At 40.5% G+C, this 20,990-nt stretch overlaps 1 protein-coding gene across 1 annotated transcript in view; it reads right to left on the reverse strand.

Moving 5' to 3' along the window:
- Nucleotides 1-19,978: 19,978 nt before the first annotated feature.
- The window catches only part of LOC107209663 (CCHC-type zinc finger protein CG3800-like), a 49,420-nt gene continuing 48,408 nt past the window's right edge, over nucleotides 19,979-20,990 (reverse strand). The window contains exon 3 of the mRNA XM_015639570.1: nucleotides 19,979-20,072. Coding sequence (XP_015495056.1) covers nucleotides 19,979-20,072 — 94 coding nt within the window. The remainder of the gene's footprint in view (nucleotides 20,073-20,990) is intronic.

Here is a 20,990-nt window from a genome sequence, read left to right on the forward strand (position 1 = left end):
CCTGGGGGTGCTGGTGACAGCAGCTGAACATGAGCCAGCAGTGCCCTGGTGGCCAAGAAGGCCAATGGCCCCTGGCCTGGATCAGGAATGGTGTGGCCAGCAGGAGCAGGGAGCTCATTCTTCCCCTGTGCTCGGCACTGCTGAGGCCACACCTCAAGGGCTGTGTCCAGTTCTGGTCCCTCAGTTTGGGAAGGACATTGAGACACTTGAACACATCCAGAGGAGACAACGAGGCTGGTGAGGGGCTGGGAACACAAACCCTGTGAGGAACAGCTGGGGGAGCTGGGGTTGTTTAGCCTGGAGAAAAGGAGACTCAGAGGTGACCTCATCTCTCTACAACTCCCTGAGAGGTGGCTGCAGCCAGGTGGGGTTGGTCCCTTTCTCCAGGCAGCACTGACAGAACAAGAGGACACAGCCTCAGGCTGTGCCAAGGGAAATACAGGTTGGATGTCTGGAAAAAGATTTTACTGAAAGACTGATAAAGTACTGGAATGATCTTCCCAGGTGGTGGAGTCACTATCCCTGGATGTGTTTAAAAAAAGACTGGATGTGGCACTGGATGTGCCATGGCTTAGTTGAGGTGTCAGGGCTGGGTTGGACTCGATGACCTTGAAGGTCTCTTCCACCTCTGTGATTCTGTGATTCTGTGATTTTGTGATTCTGTGATTGTTGTAGTTTTCTCATCTGTGACAAGGTAATAAGATTTTGAGGGTCCCCCTGCAACATTTCTCACTGACCATGTAATGATAGAGCCAAATTTTGGGGGTTCAGAGCTCCTTACCCTCCATGATTTCTCCTGGCAGCTGGAACACAGGTCCTGAGTTTTAAAGTGGCTTTTGGCCAGGGAAGAATATTTAGTTTACTAGTGCGGGGGTATGAGATCTTAAATGTTGCCTGGGTGTAAAAATGTAAAGGTTTTGTGCTGCTCTATAGTCTGCTTTCAAAAGCAATCTGGTGGAGATGGCTGTTAAAACATTTTTATTAATATTCAGTGCCATGAGGTACACACACAATGTGTTCACTGCCAAATCATTACGTTTTTGCTTAGGGCTGGGTGCAATAACCCCTCTGTAGCTGAGTACTTGTTAAATTCTCTAGTCAGTATTTTGCCAGGTGAGGAGTCCACAACTCTTAGCATTGGAACCTTCAGTGAAATATAAACTTTGCTGTTGGAGTCTCATCAGTGATGCTCTTGCTTTTTAATTAGATTTAACTAAGTTTGTCAGTGGCATCTTGCATTTTGAGGGCTTTTTAGTTTGAGGAGAAGGGTTAGAAGTGCAGTAAAACGAATCAGTTTAACATCTTGTGCCAGAAACCTCTTTTAACTGAAAGCAGAAAGTATTTAAGTTGGTTTTGGTCCAGAATGAATCATGGTCTCTACAGGAAATCACAGCAGATGAATTTTATTACAGTTTCCATGAGTGCCACATGAGTTACATGTATTAACAGGTATTTGTCTGTAATAATTGAGATTACTGACACAAAACACAAGGCCTGGACATTTAGGGGTTCCCAAACTTTTCAATTAATTCATCATCACTTTCTACTTTCAAAGATCCAAATAAGCAAATATATTTGCCAATACTGGAGAGTTTGGGGGTGTGTGGAATTCTGACATGATTTTTCATTCTTTCACAATTTTGTGTATTTTATGGGAGCATGAAGCCAATATTTCTGTAATTTATAGACAATATGAATAGAATGACTGTTTCTGAAAATGTTGCTGATTTTATGGTAAAGTGTTTGGGTTTTTGTTGGGGGAAGGAACATTTTTGAAACCATTTAAGATGCTGAGCAATATTCTGAATAAAAAAGTCCCTAATAAATCCTGTATAAATATGGAAAAAAATAAAAAATTGAGCAGAGGTCTTGTTACCCATTTTATTTACTGATCAGAGATTCCAAGTATTTTAGAATCTCTACAGAGTTAGAATGTATTAGGCTTTATTTAGACATGTCCCTTTGAAGCAAATTAAGTCCATACTTTATAGTTCTGGTATTGGGACTTTTTATGACCTTTTTCCACATATAGAAATTCTTAATGTCATTGCTGCTTTGCTGAGCATCTCTGTGTATTTATTGTTATCAGCCCTACCCTGGCCATTAACAGTCAGGGTAAAAGAAAATCTGTGCTCATTTATGGAGCCACAAACACAAAACAAGATGCATCTTTCTTAAAGTACCTATTTTAAGGCACCTTGTCCATGGAAGCTGTTCAGCTAAGGAAAAAATAAATGAGAGAATGCTGTATTCTGAAAAATATTCTCTCTGGTTTTTCTTATAGAGGTACAAGAACTAATGCCATGTGACAGTAAAACTTGGGGTTTGAAGCCCTTTGGCCCTCTGCCTGCTTTTGATTTTTAACTGAGGTGATAATAGGAATGAGCAGGGGACAGACTCATATGAAAAATATTTATAACATTAAATTTATGTTGGTGAACCTTGATACAACTTTAAAAAATTTTCTTCTAATGAAAGCAGGATTTCTTTGCCTTCCCCCACTGCTGCATCTCCTAAACAGGGAGGTGAAAGAAAGCTGTTAGCAATCATTAATAGCCTGAGTGTGCAATGTCTAGAACAGGGACACTCCACTTAAAGCAGATTGGAAAATCGCTGCTCATTGGGAATGAAGGAGTTTGGGATGAAATTCTGTTTAAAAAGCAAGCTCTGCTCTGCCCTGCTCCCCTCGGGAGGGGAGGCACCTCAGGGTGCAGCACAGCCTTTGGCTGGAGCATCGTTTGTAAAGACACACGCGGTAGGGTTAGGAGGAAGGCTATGGTTTTTGCAAGGCATTTAAATGTGCTGAATTTCAGTTCCTTCCTGAGAAGGAGCACTCAGGGGTTGTGCAGAGCTCTCTGGTTTCTCTGAAAGGGCCCTGCAATCCAGGGCTGTCCACAGCTGTAAATCCACGGTGTCCAAGGTGGGCTGTGCATCCCAGGAAATGGGATGTGTGGCTTGTTAGGAACCACCCTGTGGTTTTCAGGCTTTAAAATCCAGGAGAGGGCTTTCCTGTCTGAACTGCAGCCTCATGCCACCGTGTGTTTAGAGCTCTCCTCCCATGCCAGAGGGGTGAGTGATGATCAACACCAACGTTTGGCAAGGCTGCTTCTGACCCACACTGGGGTTTTTCTCTTGAGTCACAAACAGAAGCCAGCATTATATGCTACTACAGCTCTGAAACCTTTAACAGCACTTGAATCCCAAAAACCCACCCCCCTCAATATCACTATTGTCTGGCAAACACTGAGACAATGCCCTCCATAGCTGTAGGTGAGTTCTTAGAAGTTCATCCTGTCCCTGTCTCAATTAACCAGCTCTTTCCTCAACTTAGGTGTGGCCACCTCAGTTTTTTTCTTCTTTACTTTTTCAAACCAAGTATCTTAAACCTGTGGGTCTCTCCATGACATTCATGTGTTTAATACTGAGAAGAGATGGGCTGTAAAAATTCTGGCATAATTTTGGGCTCCTTGGAAGTGTCTTTTGATATGTAATCAGCTGTGTCTGATTCTGAGGAGAGAAAGCCGTGCTTTAGGGACAAGTTCAAAAGTGACAATATGGAACAGGAGACTTTCCACTTAAATGGAAGATTGACTCCTCATTTCTGTTATTTTATGGTGGCTTAAATCCTAAAACATTGGGTTTTACTCCTTTCCCAATTTAATTTTTCCCTTCTTGTTAGCTAGACAGATAGATAATAAAAACCTAGGACATAGAAAGGACTAAAGGTGACCACTGGCTTTGTGGAGACCCTGCAGCTATGAATAGATGCCTCATTCAAAGCAGTCCCACTGCTGTGAATTGTACATCCTACCAGGAGCAAAACAATCTGATGAAATACCAGCAGCAATAATGGAAGAGTTATTATGGGCTCTGGGGCTGTAATCCTCTGGAAAGTTTCATCACTTTGCAATGAAGCAGAGGTTTGGAGTGTGATTTTCTTTTCTAGTTGAGTTGGTTGGCTAAAAGGGTGAAAGAAATCCTGGCTGCCTACCTGTGATCTGTGTCAGGGAGAGGTAAGGGAAGTGCTGATGCTCCAAAGGGGCTGGAGCTGGGCTGGCTGTGGAATACCAACACCCATGGACGGGCAGGAGCAGGAAAAAGTCAGGAAAACCCTCCCCATCCCCACATGTTGGAGTTCTAAAACACAGAGTTTGTGTTTGAAAACAGCTGTGGCCTTATATAGTATTTCCTAAGGGCTGTGTGAGGGTCTCAAAAAAGATGGACCCAAGATAAAGAGGAGGAGACAAATAGCTAAAATGAAAAACCTTTTGGTCTCAGAATACTAAGCATATTGTTGGAGCCTATCAGTGACACTGGTGTCAAGGGAAGGACTATAAAACGTGGTAAAATAACTTAGATTTAACAGTTTTAGCTAAATTTGTTTTAAATAAATCAAAGATTTAAACATCAATTTTATTGAAACTGTTTGAGATAATAAATGGTTGTAAATAGCTGAAACTCTTGGGCTTATGGCTATTGACATATAACAGGAAAAGCTGACAGTGTCAGCTTTGGTCTGACCCATTTGCAAGTGGTTTGTGTTATGCAAAAGCTTGTGGATCAGTCAGAAATGTGATACAAAAAGGAGGATATTTCCATCAGTAAAACAGCAGAATATTCAGCATCAAAACCTGAGAACTACTCACACATGGTCCAGTGCATTCTGCCTAGAGCTGCTGCTTGTTGGAAGCTGAGATGAATATTCTGCACTCTGCCCTTATCCTGAGTTATTAATAAAAGAGAATCAATACTTTCATTATTATTACTGGTACTTGGCAAATACAGTCTGGCAAACTTCTGAGTCCTTTTTTAAGCTTTTTTTTTTTTTTAAACTCTGTTGCATCACCAATAAATTATTTAGCTTCTGGATGGGCAGGGGATTTTATGAGGCATCTCGGCATCTTCTGTTGATGTTCTTTGTTGATTCCCATGGCAGCCCATTTCCTCTAAAGCAGCTAATACTCCTACTTATGAGATGTTTAATTATGAATTCCCCTGCCTTATGAAACACCCAGAATGTTGTGCTTAGTCCTAAGCACTAGGGAGTACTATTATTTTTTCTGGTCCTAATTCTCTTATAACATGAGCTGCTGCTCCAAATCTCAGGATCTGCCTGTGCATCAAACTCAACCCAGACGTGCAGGAGCTGTGGGTTTGGTGTTCAGATGAAACAAATCACATTTTCTTTTATTCTCCTGTAGTATTTTTCTGCCATTAAAAAGTTCAAGCCTCAGGCTGGTCTGAAGCCATAGCAGAATTCCTGTGATTTCAGGGGAGATTTCTGCATGTGGACTCACAGAGGATATTTTAAGGAATCTGTATCTGTAGTGCTGTCTCAATATAATGTTGCTCTAAGAACCAGAGTTTGAAAAGCTCAGGTTTCCCCCTTGTATGGCTGATTTGTTGGACTGATCCTTTTGATCAGACAGGAGGAGGAGAAAACTCCTAATACTCCTAATACTGTGGATCTGGGTGTTTGTGATGGAGCCTGGGAGTCTGATAATAACCATATCAGTTCAGGTTTTAATTTGTTCATGATTCCAGTTATGTGGTGCAAGGCTGAGTGAGGATCACTGGAGAAACCCTGGTAAATTTACAGTTTGGGGTTTTTATTCATGCTACAAAATCAAGAGTTCCATAGATATACATGTGATTTGGGAAGTTCTGTACTTCTCCTTTTCCAACCAGGTACACAAAGCATATTTTATTATATATATTCTATTCTATTCTATTCTATTCTATTCTATTCTATTCTATTCTATTCTATTCTATTCTATTCTATTCTATTCTATTCTATTCTNATTCTATTCTATTCTATTCTATTCTATTCTATTCTATTCTATTCTATTCTATTCTATTCTATTCTATTCTATTCTATTCTATTAATTATTATAAAAATGTCTCAGCACAACTAATAAAAATATCAAAGAAAAGACCAAAGCAATGGGAGTTTAAAATATACACAATACTGAAGATAGATCTTATTGGTTCAGTTCTAGAGAAGATTTTTAGCAGAATAAAGACTGCCTATTGCACTAAGACTTGTAGATGCAGTTTTTGGGTTTCTGTCCTGCCATTTGCCATTCTTCATGGCTGAAAATCTGCTGAAACTTTAAACCAGTGCTTCTCATTCCTTACCAAGCCATGGGGGAACCTTTTCTCTTCAATATTGGTTAAATCCAGGACTTCCATTTATAGAGGAGCAGAGAATCCTTATAGAGGAAGGGTATAAAGAATTTGGTATGAAATGATGCCATTAGGCAGTTGTGGAAATGAGGATGTTGGAGCACAAGAAAACAGGGGTTTGCAAGGCAGTGCCTTCTACTATTTCTGATAGGATTTCTTAGGATTTATGGATCAGTAAAAAATGAAAACTGACAGTAAGGATGCCTCTGTATTAAAAGCTGAATAATTCTGCAGATCCTGGTTTTGGAAATATTGCTGGTCTGGAACTGAAAGTGTCTCACCTGCTTCCCACAGCAGAACACTAAGCAGCTCCCAGAAAGAGAATGTAGTAGACTTTTTCACTTTCACAAACAAGGCTGAGATGAATGCAAGGAGATGATTTTTGAAGGTGAATCCTTGCTAAACCACAATTATGCTTCTAAGTTTACTAAGGGTGCAGTGATAACATTTAGGTTGTCCCTGAGATGAGTCTCGGGCTGGGTTTGCCCAAATTCAGGTTCTTTGGTGCAAGGAGCTGAGCCAAAGCCAAAAGGAGGATGGAAATGCTCAGGCTGGATATGAAATGGAAGTATGAAATGATGTGGAAATAGCATGTTTGCAATTAAGAAAGAGAGATTTTTTTGTGTGCGTGTTTTTAAGGAGAGAGACACAAGAAGGGTGGAACACCAGTGAGGGAAGAAAGAAGCAATACAGCAGAGCAGGACAGTGTGGAAGGACAGGGAAGATAAGGGATTATCTAATAGGATAATATTTAATAATCTTGCTCCTGGTAGGGGCTGAACTGGTGTGGCTTCATACCCTGGAACAAAGGCCCTGCTCTGTGTGGATGTGGTGTCCCATCACATGGGAGATGGAATCATCACTTAAACTCTGATAAAATAACCTTTTGTTTTAGTAATAAATGCATATTGAATGTTCTTGTTTTGGTCCTGAACTAATCACACAAACATGAAGTGGAGATTTCCCTGGCTGTGATGAGGATGTGTCCCTTTCCCTGAGTCCCAGCTAAAGAGGGGAGCAGGGCTGTGCCCACAGCTCAGTCCCAGTGTCCTGGGCTGTGTGTCCTGAACAAATCACCTCTGGGCTCAGCACAGGATTCTGCAAAGCAGAACCTTCTCCTTGGTTAAATCAACACTGCTTTCATTCTTTTCAAGCTTTCCAGCATTATTGCTTATGTAAGAAGGTTTAGACATTCTATTACTGCCCCAAAATGGCTGCAAATTCCCTTAAAAATTGTAGCAGTTCTGAACAGCCTGAGAACCTGCACCAAGGACAAACCAGCAGCACCTGGATTTCTTACTTACACTGGGCTGTAACTCTAAGAAACGTATTTTTCAACTTTAAAGGTATAAACTGAAACATAACATAATACAATAAAATTAGTCCAGCTATGAAAATGACTGGTTTGGTATAAATGGGTGCATCTTTGAAATCTGAAAGGCCAAAATTTGTTGTGACATTAAAATATTCTAAATTTCCTATTAGCTAGTGAGACACTGACCTGGCCTTGGCTGGCTTTAAAAAGTGCAACAGAAGAAATTGATGGAAGAAGGAAAGGAATAGCAAAATTAAATTTCAGGAACTGCTACTGTAGAAAGGAGTTTAAACAATTTGTGGATAAAAGTGTGTCCCTCTCTCCCATGGTTCAGAACCATGTGACTAAAAGTACATTTTAATTGTCTGCTCTCTGCTAAAACCCTGCTGCTGAAGACCACTGGAATTTCCAGATTTTCAGGCAATTCAGATGATGCCACCACCCCAAATTTGTCAGGGTTTTGTGCCCTTACCATTTTTCTTAAAATCAAATTAATCCAGGACACCTGCAAATAATACTTAGTCCTGATTATGAATGTATAGTTTCCCATGCTATAACTATTTTAAAACTACAAATAGGATGCAAGTTTCATTTTTTATCATTGGGAATGGCAGAATGCTTTTCCCTGGAAGAAAAATCTGCAGTGCCTATGGTGGCAGGTATCAATTGCCTCTGTATTTCAAACTAATGAAATAAATTACATTTGGTTTATGATAAATAACCTTGTATTGCATTAAACCTTCCAATATTATACTGTTATTAATAGAAATACCATCAAAGCTATACACTACATAGAATCTCCATAGGAACTTGATTTATGCTAAGCTGCATTGTAAAAAAATAAAAAAGAAAAAAGAAAAACAAACACAAAACCATGTTAAACCACATGAAAAATCCTGTTAAAAATAAAAACCAGAAGGAAAACAAACTCCAAACACCATTTAGGAGAGGTTGGTGTTGTCCAGGTGTCATGTGTGGGTGAAAAGAGCCATTGAGAGCAAACATGATTGGACTGAATTGGTCAAATCCCACTGGATTTTGGGGTGTGGGGGAACTGGGCTGGTGCCAAGGCCTGGCTGTGGGGGAGCAGCAAAACTGGAACATGAGTAATTCCTCCTTCTCCTCCTTGCTCATGTTAGGCAAAACATTTCCCATTGTAATTTATGAGTAATAATGTTAATTGCCAGCTCTGTGTAATTGGTGTGCTTCAAATATGGGCAGTTAATTGTCATTTGTATCAGAGCCTTGACTTTTCTGAACAGCCATAGAATGGGAGTTTTAATTACCAAGTTCCTTGCTGCCATAAATGTCCACAAGTGATTTAGGAAACACAGGATGCCAGAACAGGTTTTGACAGGGTTTTTTTTTTGCCTTGCAAACCCTTCAGTTTATTTTCCTGGGGAAAATAACTCTAGTAAAACCAAAGCAGCACCATCAGAACATGACAAACAGAGTCACAGCTATGCTGCAGCTTCTGTAAAAGGGAGTTCTTTATTTGGCCAAAAACTTGCCGTAAGGATGGGGTAGTGATGGCAAAACGAATTAGGAAATACATGTTTCTTGACTTCTAACTTGTTTCTGTGTCACAAGAAAATAGGTAGGCTTGAAAATTCATAGTTTTCCTAAGTGAAATAATTACTGGAGGGGTGGGGTTGAGTTTTTTGTTTGTTTGGCTTGGTTGTTTGTTTTCTTTTCTTATATTTTTACTTTTTTTTTTAAATTAAATTGAACTGAATCTGTATTCAGCAAAGACAAGAGCTGGTTGTCAGCAGCAGATTTGGGGTCACTGATGGCAAAGCTGACTGTAGCTTGCAATTTGAAGGGTACATAAAGCACTGGCTGTGTTCCACACTATGCATTGGTAAACTGCAGACTGCAGTAAAACCTCCCTGTTGCAACATAAATATGGCATGAAAGTTGATTAACCAGGTTTATGTTGTTAGCCAAGCCTGCAATCCATCTGGACTAAAAGGATAAGAATGAAAACAAAATTGTTCAACAGAAAGATAGTGAGGCCAGATTAGACAAGGCAGAGGTCTGGACATTTGAGTTCCCAGCAAGCTGAGCAGTTATTGTTCTATCTGGTGCCTTGCTTAATTTTTTTTCTTATTTTTTGTGAAATAAGTGTGAGTTGAGGTCGTTATCATTAAAGGAAGAGCTGTGAGTGTGTCTGAGTGGACCCTCAGGAAGTGTGGGAGAGTCTTGCCCTGTTCTGGGCTTGTTCTGTGTGTGCTCCTGAGGAGAACTGCTCATTGGGAACATTCACTTTGGAGCAATCCAGCATCTCTGACACCTTCATTCTACTGTTTGCAGTGTCCTCAAAACCATGCCCTGCCCACCAGTCTAGCTTGGAATAAACTCTTTAACTTGTTGTGCTGATATGTCTGAAATTGAACCTTGGTATTCCAGGAAATTTATGGATCAACATGATGACAATTCAATATTGCAGATGTTGGTGGAATCGTTTTTACACAATGGCTACCAAGAAAAACCCTGTGTGAAGGGAAATTTATCACCTCAGATTCTGGTGTGGGAAAGGTGTGCTGAGGCAGCAGCTGTGCCCCACAAATCTGATGTGTTTATTCATTATATGAGCATGAAATCAAGGCATTGTCTGGCTGACACGGGCCCTCGTTAGCGACAAAATGAGCTCAGTAGGAATCTTTCCCCTGGATCAGAAGGAGCCCTGCTGGTCTGATTTATGTTTGCTGAATTCTGCTGGCTGGCCTTGCAAAGTTTTATCCCTGATCAATATGGGCAGAGCCCTGGCAGTGGAGCAGCTCAGGAAATGCAGGAGTTTTATGTGGATGTGCAGAAATCCAGGGGTGTGGTAGATAAAGGGGAACACTTCTCATGTCCTGAGCTCCTAAGGCTCCATGTCTTTTCCTCCCAATGAAGGATTTCTGTTTATTTACTGATTCCTGCAGAGCTCCCCCAGCCAGGTTGAATCTGCAGCACAAAATCAATCTGTTTCTAAAGAAATATGATTTTCTGTTCCCAAATGGATGCTGTCTAACTAATTCTGTGCTTATCACCTGCTCCTTCCCTCTTGTTCCCCTCCATTTTGTCACATTTAAATAGCAAGGCTCTTCTTCAGCCACTCAAGTGTGATTAAACCTAAATTCAGGGGGATCTCTGCTCGATTTTTTGTAGCAGGTCCACTCCATATTGATGTTTGGCATAAAAAAAAACCCAAGGGAAATTGCCTATTTTAAGTGAATATCCTTTTATTTAATTTTTTTTATGGAATTGTCAGAATCCTAAATCAGTAACCAGAATCTGAGCTTATTTCCATTTATTGCTGAACAGTGTGGTAAATAATGTGCTCTTGCTTGCTTTTGAGACTCTGAAATTAAGCCTATTTATTTAAAATTTAAACTAATTATAGGTGCATAATTCTGCAATGTATTGAAACACAATCTTTCCTAAAGAGCTGATGGGGAAATAGAAGTTTAATTTAAGCCCACATGAGCTATTATTGGAATTTCAGTAGAACAGAGACTGGTCTGAAAGTACAGAAATGGTTTGGATTATCCCTGTCTCTTAAAGTAATATTATGAATATGAATACCTTTATTTAATCAAGCCAGCTGTATCCTGGGAAGGTGAAACACTGGGTAATTTAAAGATAAATACAAAAGCTCACATTCTTCTGGGGATGGTGGTTGTGACATTGCAGGGCCAAGGTCAGGAGCTGTGCAAGCTGAGACAATAACTTGTCAAAATTTACTGGTATTAATTAGGGCTTGTAAACAAAAAATTATAATGTGCACATAATTCCTTCATTTTAGTTCTGCTAATTCACTGCTTTTAATAAGCATGCTAAAAATAATACTGTTTTTCAGGTCCATGGAAAATCAAACCTTTTCTTTATTGAGAAGAACCCGGGACTTTTGTTTCTCTCTGTTTATGGAATTTATGCTGCTTTCCTGTTTGGAAGGAGGGCTGGTGTAAGAGAGATTCTCACAAAACAAACAGGAGTGGAGGATGTTTTTAGATTTTCTTGTCATTTTTGGGAGGAGTGAGAGGTAAAATTATCCACCCTAGAGAGAAGACATTTGCAGCAAGGAAATTCTGGTTGGAGCCTTAGCTGGGAGGCAGCTGAGAGCAGCTTTTGCAGGCAGAGTAATGCCACATGACTGTAGTGATACAAATTTTATTTCAGGAGCACTTAAGAGGCATATGCTAATGTTTTGTAAGGGAGGATGGCTTTGGAATGTCCTTTGGAATGAGAATCTCTGCCATTGTTTAAATAGAACGTGTGTTTGCAGCGTGTCTTAATTTATGTCTCGTCAAGGGCAGATGAGACAATTCTTGTTTGTAGAGATGAGCTACAGATGGCTGGAAAGAAATCCAAAGAAACCAAGCACTGGTGCTTTAGGTGTGGCTCTGGTGGCATCTTTCCCCTGTCTCTTCCCTCCCTGTCCCTTGGTGCTCAGAACATTTCCCCAGCAGCTCTCACACAGCCAGGCTGCAGCGTTCTGTGCAGAACAAACCCAGACAGCTCCATCCTCCAGCACAGAACTGTTCTGCTGCTCCTTGTGCAGGAGGAGTTTGTGTGAATTAGTGCTTCCCCACCCTGCTTGTTCATAAGGCAGAATTCAAAGAGCAGAACAGCCTCTGCTGGCTCAGCCCCTTTTCTCAGAGACCTTTGGTGCTGCTATTCACAATTAAATTGCCAGCTTTGGAGGGTGGGCTCTTCTATAAATGAAATTGTAGCTCAAGACATCAAGAATGTACGTGGGAGGGGAGTGGCAGAGCTGAGGGAAGTATTTCTGTCGTTTAAGGGTCTGAGGAAGTACCTTTAGGCTGTTGTGAAGTTGGATTTCTCTTCAGAGAATGCCTTGAAAAAGCTGAGTTTGAGCAGGAGCTGTGTGTGTGAGCATCAGTGTAACACCAGGAGGGGGAAATGCTCTGAGTGCATGTCCTGGGCCATGGAGTGAAGAAAAATATTTACTGGGGTGGCAGAAAAAGATCCAGGCTTTCTGATGGTACCTGTGGGTCAGCTGTCCATACAGATATACAGGGAATCCCTGTTCCTTAAAACATGACACTTCTTCTTTTGCTACTGCCTCAGTTCATAATCTGAATACGTAGTTGGAAAACTAAAACCAAGCCCCAAAAGCCCCAAAATCTGCCAACACTTCACACAGTATGGTGGACAAGAATTGGAAGTGAAATAAAGCCCCTGGGTTTCATTTCTTTAGAATTCCTTGGTTTTTGTGGTTTTCTTCTGAAGGTGCAATCTTGGATGCAGACAGGTTCAAGACTTCAACTTTCTAATAGAATATCTGCAAAAATCTAAGATGAGTATTGAAATAACCTGATTTCTTTCCCTAGTGATGGTACTGTTGGCACCTGGCACAGGTTTTAGTATTGTAGAATTCTTTTCAAATGGCCTTTTCTTAAGGGCTTTGTAAACAGTAGGATTAAACCACTTGTAAACCAGAATTTACCTGTGAAATCATATGGATTTCAGGGTGAGTATTCCAGAGGGGAGGAGATTAGAGCCTGATGTCTGTGAGGACACTGAACAGCAAATGTAACACCAGACAGAGGGTGAGGAGGGAGGGTGAGGGAGGAAAAAGGACAAAATTGTTTTGTACTTTTCAGCTGCCCTTTTTATTCAGCAGCAGTTGATATTTGTGTGCAATTAGAGGGTAAATCCAGTCTCTATTTTAATGAAACATTAAAAATAAAAGCTCAAGTTTAAATGGCCAAAAGGACATTTGCCCATGAAGCTGAATGAGCCAAAGCTGTGTGATGCTTTAAACACTCTTTGGTGTTAATGCTGGACCCCAAAATTGCTGTATTATTTGTATTTGCAGCCTCATCAGATTGACTGCAAAACTTCCAATGATCTTCCCTCTTCAGCTGTGGATAATACCTTAATTGCAGGGATGAGTCCATGTTGGGTATTATTAATGAACCTAATTTTTATTCATCATTTTACACTTTCATACAGCAATTATTTTCCTTCCCCCTTCAGCTTCCCACATTTATACAGATCATGGGAAAGATATCCTTATGAAATTGTATTTAACAATTGAGCTCTTAACACATTTCTGTCAAGGTTCCAAGCATATTGATGGTGACCCCTTATTTAACAGTGATTATAATTGATTCCTCACAACTCTCACTGCCAGGCAATGATTAGAGAATGAGCTATGGCCAGCTCTCTTCTGGTGGGATTTTTTTATCAGGCAATGTAAGATTTGAGTAGAACTGGAAGGGTTTTTTATGCTATGAGAGCCTTTATGAGTATTAAAAAAAAAAAAAAAGTAAAATGTGATCATTTTAAATGAGTCTACTGACAAAACATTTAGCAATGAATGCTGCTGTTTGTGTTATTGTATTATCTCTAAATGCCAAGCCAGACTAACAGTACAGAACTTGCAGTCTGGCTCCTTTTGGCACTGGTTATTTCATATAACTTTATATTTTCCTTACCCTTTAAGAGGCCACTCTCATCCCTGACCAGATGCTCTCTTCTCCAAAGGGAAAGAGGAATGGAAATGACAGAAAGATTGGATTCAAGTATGCTGGGACTTCTCCTGGAGGGTTTCACAGGAATCCTGTCAGGATTCCACACTGATGTGTGTACATGTTTACATCCTGACATGTGTACATGTTTACATCCTGACATGTGTACATATTTACATCCTGACATGTGTACATGTTTACATCCTGACATGTGTACATATTTACATCCTGACATTTGTACATATTTAATTTACATCCTGACATTCCCCCTGCTGGGGTGGTGGATTCTGGTGAGGTATCATGATCTCCATCACTGAGCAGCAGGAAAAACACAGCATTGTGACCTCTTGTCCCATCACCCTCTACCTTCCTCAGTCCATCTGATCAGTGTTTCTTAACTTTTATCTCTCTTTTTTATTGTTTTTCTGCATCCCCCAGCTTGGCTAGATCTACTTTTACCTCATTCCAGCTCTGCCCTGTGCAGTCTGTTGCTGATTGCCATTTCTTCCAGTTAGTTCTCAATATTCAGATCCCACCTATCCATGGCAAGATATACCTGACATGGTTATTTACAGCACACTTGTACTTGTAAACACACAAAATTTAATTGCTTTTCTTGCTTTCTGTGCTGTTTACCTTTTAAGCTTAATGCCATACTACATCTGACAACATAAATGAGAAGGAAGAGGATAAAATCTGAGGGTTCTGTTCAAAATATCTTATGGATTTGTGAAACTTTGATGTGAGTTTTCTTCTATGACTTAAAGTCTTATGAAATAGCAATATAATTGTGTTTTCCAGCTTTTTAAAGGGAGGTGAGTGTGGGGAGAGCACAGTGGCACAAACTCAGCATTTAGCCATTAAGAATTCCCTGGCAGCACGGTAAGGAATCAGAAATTGGTTTTTTTCATGTTCACTCCCCTGCTTTCCTTTTTTGGCAGAAATGAGGAAAGTTGTGCTCCCTGAACTGCTGAGCTCAGGGGGCCTGGGGTGCAGGGGACACCCCAGGCTGTGGAGAGCAGGCCAGATATTGATATTGATATTGGTATTGGTATTAATATTGATATTTATATTGGTATTGATATTAATATTGATATTTATATTGGTATTGATATTAATATTGATATTTATATTGGTATTGCTGTTGGTATTGATATTGATATCAACACTGATATGGATATTGATATTGGTATTGATATTGATATTGGTGTTGATACTGGCATTGGTATTGATATTGATATTGGTATTGATATTGATATTGGTATTGATACTGGCATTGGTATTGATATGATATTGGTATTGATATTGATATTGGTATCAACATTGATATGGATATTGATATTGATTTTGATATTGACATTGATATTTTTTCCCCCAGAGCTGGTTTGGTTTTGGTCTCCAAGGTGTCCCCCTGGGGCGGTGCCAGTCCTGCTGTGCCACCCCAGGGTGGGGAGGGGACACAGGGGACAGGGGTGTCTGTCAGGGCTGGATGGGTTTATCCCAGCAGATGGAACACCCTGGGAGCCCTGCTGTAATCCCATCCCAAATCTGCACGTCAAGGAGCTCTTGCTGGCTCAGAGGTCCTGCAGTCTGGCTGCTGCAATCCAGCCCTGCCCAAAGATCTCAAACTGTTCCTGCTCAATGAACACTGATCCTCTTTAACCACTCATTTGTTCCTCAGTGTGCTCAGATTATAAATATATGAATATGCATAGCTATGGAGGAAAAGAAAACATCCCATCATTATCAGTGGTGCCTCCCACACCTACAGCACGAATACAGGTTTCATCACAAAAACATCACTTTGTCCTGCTCTGATTGTTTCCTACATGATGTTTTTTCTGTCTCAGTTTTAGAGATGATGATGATGAGGCAGATCTCTGGGCAATGCCAGCAGGGTCTGGGCAGGGCACTTCTCTGTCCCAGCCCTGGAGGTTTCCATTGCTGAGCTCTCAGCAGGAGTGGAAGATCTAATTGTGTCCTCTGCAGAAACCAGCAATGTTAAACAAGATCTTCTGGAGAGCGATAAAAATTTCATTCCCAGGCACTTCAAGGCTATACAAGAATTTGGGTATCACACATCTGTGTTTTACTTGGGAACTTTTGTGATTTTTATTTTCATTTTATTTTTAAATCACTGTGGAAGTGCCGCTACAATAAAGGGTTTGGGGAACTCATCTCTGTTTATAACTTCACATAGCAGGAGGTACTAAAAGAGCCAGTCTGGAGAAAGCTTTGAATAATCAGGGCCTCAGTTGCCTCTCTTTTTCTAAAAAGTCCTGAACTTGCAGGCTCCCAACAGGAAAATGTGCTTTACAGGATTCTGTCTTTTGCTGCAACGATGATCAAAACAAGGGCCAGTAGGGGAGGAAAAAATTGAAAGCTTCTCCTCTGTCTACATTTAGCTTTGTTTGTTTCTTGGATATGTCAAAAGGAAAAAAAAATAGGCTAAAAGGGTTTTGGCTCTCTCAGTTCATATTTATGAGCACCCTGAAATGACAGTGTCTGAGGGATTACATGTTATGGGAGCTGTGGGACAAAACTGGAACCTTTATGAACAGGTCTTCATTTTGCCCTTCCTTTGAAACTTGCTTGTACCAAACAAGTATTATTTGAAGAGAAACTCCAAGAGTAAAATACTTAAGTACAAATGCTAATAGAAGTGTTCAAGATTGAAGAATTACCTTCCTAAAAGTAGGAAATAGTGCATACTGCTCTTTTTCCTTGCCTGTGTTATTTTCCTTTATCCAATGATAAAACTGAAGAATGAATACACTTGTTCAACAGTGGATGAGAACAGAAAGATTTGTCCACCAGTGCTGTTAAATCAGAGAGCTATTTTAGTTCTGCTATTACTGAGAAATTGAATGTTTTTTGCCAATGATTTGAAGTAATTAAATATTTAGGATGTGGTAAATCTATATTATATATCTATTATATATTAATCTGTATGTATCTAATGCATTCAGAGAAATGCAATCCACAGCTGAACTTTCTGGCCCATTAAAGAGTCTTTCAAGTGTTCATTCCCAAATTAAAATTGACTTTGTCATCACAAGTAGAAGTAAATGGAGAACATTTCTCTGTTGTGGATTTGTTTGCTTCTGATTTTTAAATGTTATCCTAGTCACACCAAGATAGTCATTTGGTTTGGAAATTCAAGTGTTGAAGGCCCAGTTACAAGAAAGAAATCTTCATTTGTTGGGTTTGGAAATCAGTTATGAGCACATGAACATCAAGGTCAGCAGCAGGATGCTGAAGAAATGAAGTAAAGCCTCTGCAGAGCACTGTGAAACCTCCTGGAATTTGCAGCAATTCCAGGGGTGAGGTGATTATTAGGATGAATTTATGGCATCCTGAAGATGTTCAAGGCAGAGCACAATCTGAAACAAGAGCAGAATTTAGTCTGGGTCCTGCTCACAGTTCTGCCTTTGAGCTGTTGTTTCTCTGAAGCTGCAGATGGGAGCAGCTGCAGGAGGGAGGACAAAGCTTCATCACAGCTCCCTTCATTTGGATGTGTCTGCACCTGAGACTATTATGGGGTGGGAGCTGTTTCTCCTCCTTGAGGAAAGCAGGATATTTTCTAATACACCAAGGGAGATTAAAACAAAGAGAGCACAGTGCTGCCTTGCTGAGAAATAGCTTCTAGATAAGGTCTGCTGCTCCCAGTCCTGGTGACTTATTGGGATCACATCTTCATTTGCAGTGAGTGGAGAGGATGCCATGGAGACAATGGGGGGCTGCTTGGGCACAGGGAGATCAGGCCTGATATGAAAAGATGTGACAAATTCAAGCAGGAGGGTGTTCCTGAATGTCTATGAGGCTTTCAGAGTCAGGCTCTTTATTTGAGCTTCATCTCAATTATGGTGGCCCCTGTTTAAATAAAGGAAACAGCAATATTATTTTGATGGTTTGTTCAGTGTTTATTAAAATCTGTTCCTATTCTATTAGAATTGTGTCTGTTACAGACTGAAAATGGAATTATCTTTACGAATTAGCTTTTTCTTTTCATTCTCACTAATAACTCTATCTGTGGCACTTTGTTTCTATGGTAATGTTTGTGATGCAGCTTCTCCTTTTATTTTAAGTAGAATTCTGGGATGCTTGTAGGGACAAACACTCTTGGAATCCCATATGAGATTCTTCTGCAGGAAGATCACAAGATTTGACTCCAGAGGATGAAATAATCAGAAGAGCAAAACCATTGTCAGATGAAAATATTGTTTGACAAAATTAACAGGAAGGTCAGATAAATTTACTCAGAGTGCTTGGAGAATAAATTGATCAAAGGATGGCTTAAAGGATGACTTTTTTTTCCTTCTGAATATAAACTCCTTAGAAATGCATATCCATTCCTGATTCCACAGCAGGGTTTTCTCTCTGGGAGGTCTGAACTGAATCACCAGCTTGACACAGGGTGCAGATTAGGCAGAGAGTAGCCAGGAAACTGTGGAAAATTTTGAAGCTAAAATTGGTTTGGAGGACAATATTGCTTCTGCTATTTCAAGCCTGTACAAAGCCACTGAGGATGAGTCCCAGGGAATGTGGGGGGACACATCTGCAGCCAGGGCTGGGTGCTCCCACACACACAGGAGATTATTTCTTGTGTACTTTTTCAATTTCCAGCTACTGCTCAACGGAGCAGGCATTGCTTGAAAGAGAATTGAGAAAACAGCAAAACCCTCAAAGCAGTCAAGGTAAGCAGCTTTCCCCACTGCTGTGGATTTGGGGGAGGTTGACTCCTTACCCTTCACAGCCCACTTTGTTCAGCCCTGGACAATTCTCCACACTGATGTTTCAATATTAGAAAGTGTTTTCCTTGAGCTCCAGGTGTACCTGAGGAGGGCTGGAGTTGTACAGAGGGATTTGTACAGACACATAAGGCTTTTCAGGCCATGTATATTATTTTTATTTTTTTTTAATGTAGATAAGGAACCTTTTAGTAGGGATTTTCACCCCTTTCTTTGCTTTTTCTGTTTTTTCTAAGAATGCCAGGAAGGTTTTCATCCCAACTGTGCTGTGGGATGTGACACTTCAGAGAAACAGATTCCCTTTCAGAGGGAGCCACGGCAGAGGAGCCAACCACTCACAAAACGGGGTTTGCCCTTAGAAATACAGCTTCAGTGTTAAATTATGGAACAAATAGCACTCCTTGATAATAAATACATCTTAGCAGCTGTGCTTCTGGGGGTTTTGCAAATGCTGAGAGTTGGTTTCGTGCTCGAACACAAACAAGAGACTTATGAGTTTCCTCCGCCTCATTTTCATTAGCGCAGAGCGTTTGTGCTGCACAGGAAATTCACAGGCTGGGGCTGCCAGCTGAAATATGGGACATTAGCAACAGCCCCATTTGCATTTGCTCTCCACAAACACTCTAAAGATCAGCTTAATGCTCTTATAAATTGTGGGCTGCTCTTGAGAAGCCCTTTAATGTTGCCAGGAATCTTTACATGACTTGTTACTAATATTGGGAGGTGATGATGTTGGATAAAGGAAAGAAACTCCTTGGTTCAGCCCAGGGCATGGATTTGGTTTTGGAAATGGCCCTTTTGAAGAAGAACTGCACATCTGCACAGGTGTTCATCAACACTGCTGCCACTGCTTCTCTAAGTTAGGAAGATTTAATTACTTTTTCCTGTGAGGATTTGAGGATGTGTATGCAGATTAAACATTCATACATAGGGAGCTTGGATTTTTAATTTTTTATTATTTTGTTTCAGTTGTTTGGCTTATGACATTATTTTTGTAGAAAGAGTTAACTTTAAAAAGTATAAAGATGATAAGTAATACTCACACCATCCTGTCAGCATCTAATTCAGAGAATACTTGATGGCTGAAACCCAAGATTTCTGATAAGCCCTAAATTGTTTTTATTCTACATCAAGATAAAATAAGCCTTTAATTTCATTTATCTGTCAGTGAAAAGGCAGATAATAAAAGCCACAAAAAGTCAATAAACCCACTGATTGAGGCTTCAAATGTTAGAATGCTGCTTCTAATTCCTGCCAGGAAGCGTGGTCATGTCCTTACCTATCTGCTGGGCTGCTCCTTGTTCTGAGCTTAACTTCTGCTTGGAAGTTTTCTTGAACCTGAAAAATTGTACAGAGAAAAGTGATGTCCACAAATACACTTCTAGGTTATCTTTTTTCAAATCTGATTTTTAAAAATAGGGTGGGTTCTTTTTTATTCCACCATGGAAAATGGATTCTCAGAAAGTTCCTGAGTTATTCCTTTTAATGGAACTTGTAAAAACCATGCACTGGAGAGGGAAGGGGGAAAAAAAAGAATTTTGGGTGGGAAAAAAAAGGGAAGCTTTTTCCTCCAGATATCTGGGAACTAATTGGCCAGCTGTCTCTGTCTCTGTATGTTATACAGCAATAAAATCCAGTCTAAAATGCCAAAGATGCATTTTAGGTGATGTGTAAATAAAATAATTCTATGTCAGTTTGAGAATTTGTGTGTTAAAAGTGTGAGTTGTGAACACTGAGGGTTCTTCAGATACAATGTGCCCTACTTTATGTTAACTTGAAATGCCAGAAACAAGACCAGTTTAATATTTAGTCCTAACCATAACTGGGCTTGGGCTGTTTTTGTTTTTTAAACCAAAACAAACCCAACAGCAACAAAATCCCTCCATGGAAGAGCCACCTTTGGAAAATGCAACCATGCTGTGAATGGTACAGTGAAGCTTGTTCAGGGGAACAGGGGAGAAGAAAATCTGCCTTTAAGGATTTTAGGGTTACAGGTATTTTAAAGAAGGTGTTTTGTATTAGGACAGGGGAATAAGGCAGCTGTGATCAGAAAAACACCCTCAGCATCAGGCTGAGGGACTCCTGTGGAGCCTGCAAAGAGGCACAGGACCCAGGGAATGGCTCCCAGTGCCAGAGGGCAGGGTTGGATGGGATCTTGGGCAGGGATTGTTCCCTGGCAGGGTGGGCAGGCCCTGGCACAGGGTGCCCAGAGCAGCTGGGGCTGCCCCTGGATCCCTGGCAGTGCCCAAGGCCAGG

This window comes from Parus major, chromosome 11 (assembly GCF_001522545.3).
Source record: "Parus major isolate Abel chromosome 11, Parus_major1.1, whole genome shotgun sequence".
Lineage (NCBI taxonomy): Eukaryota > Metazoa > Chordata > Aves > Passeriformes > Paridae > Parus > Parus major.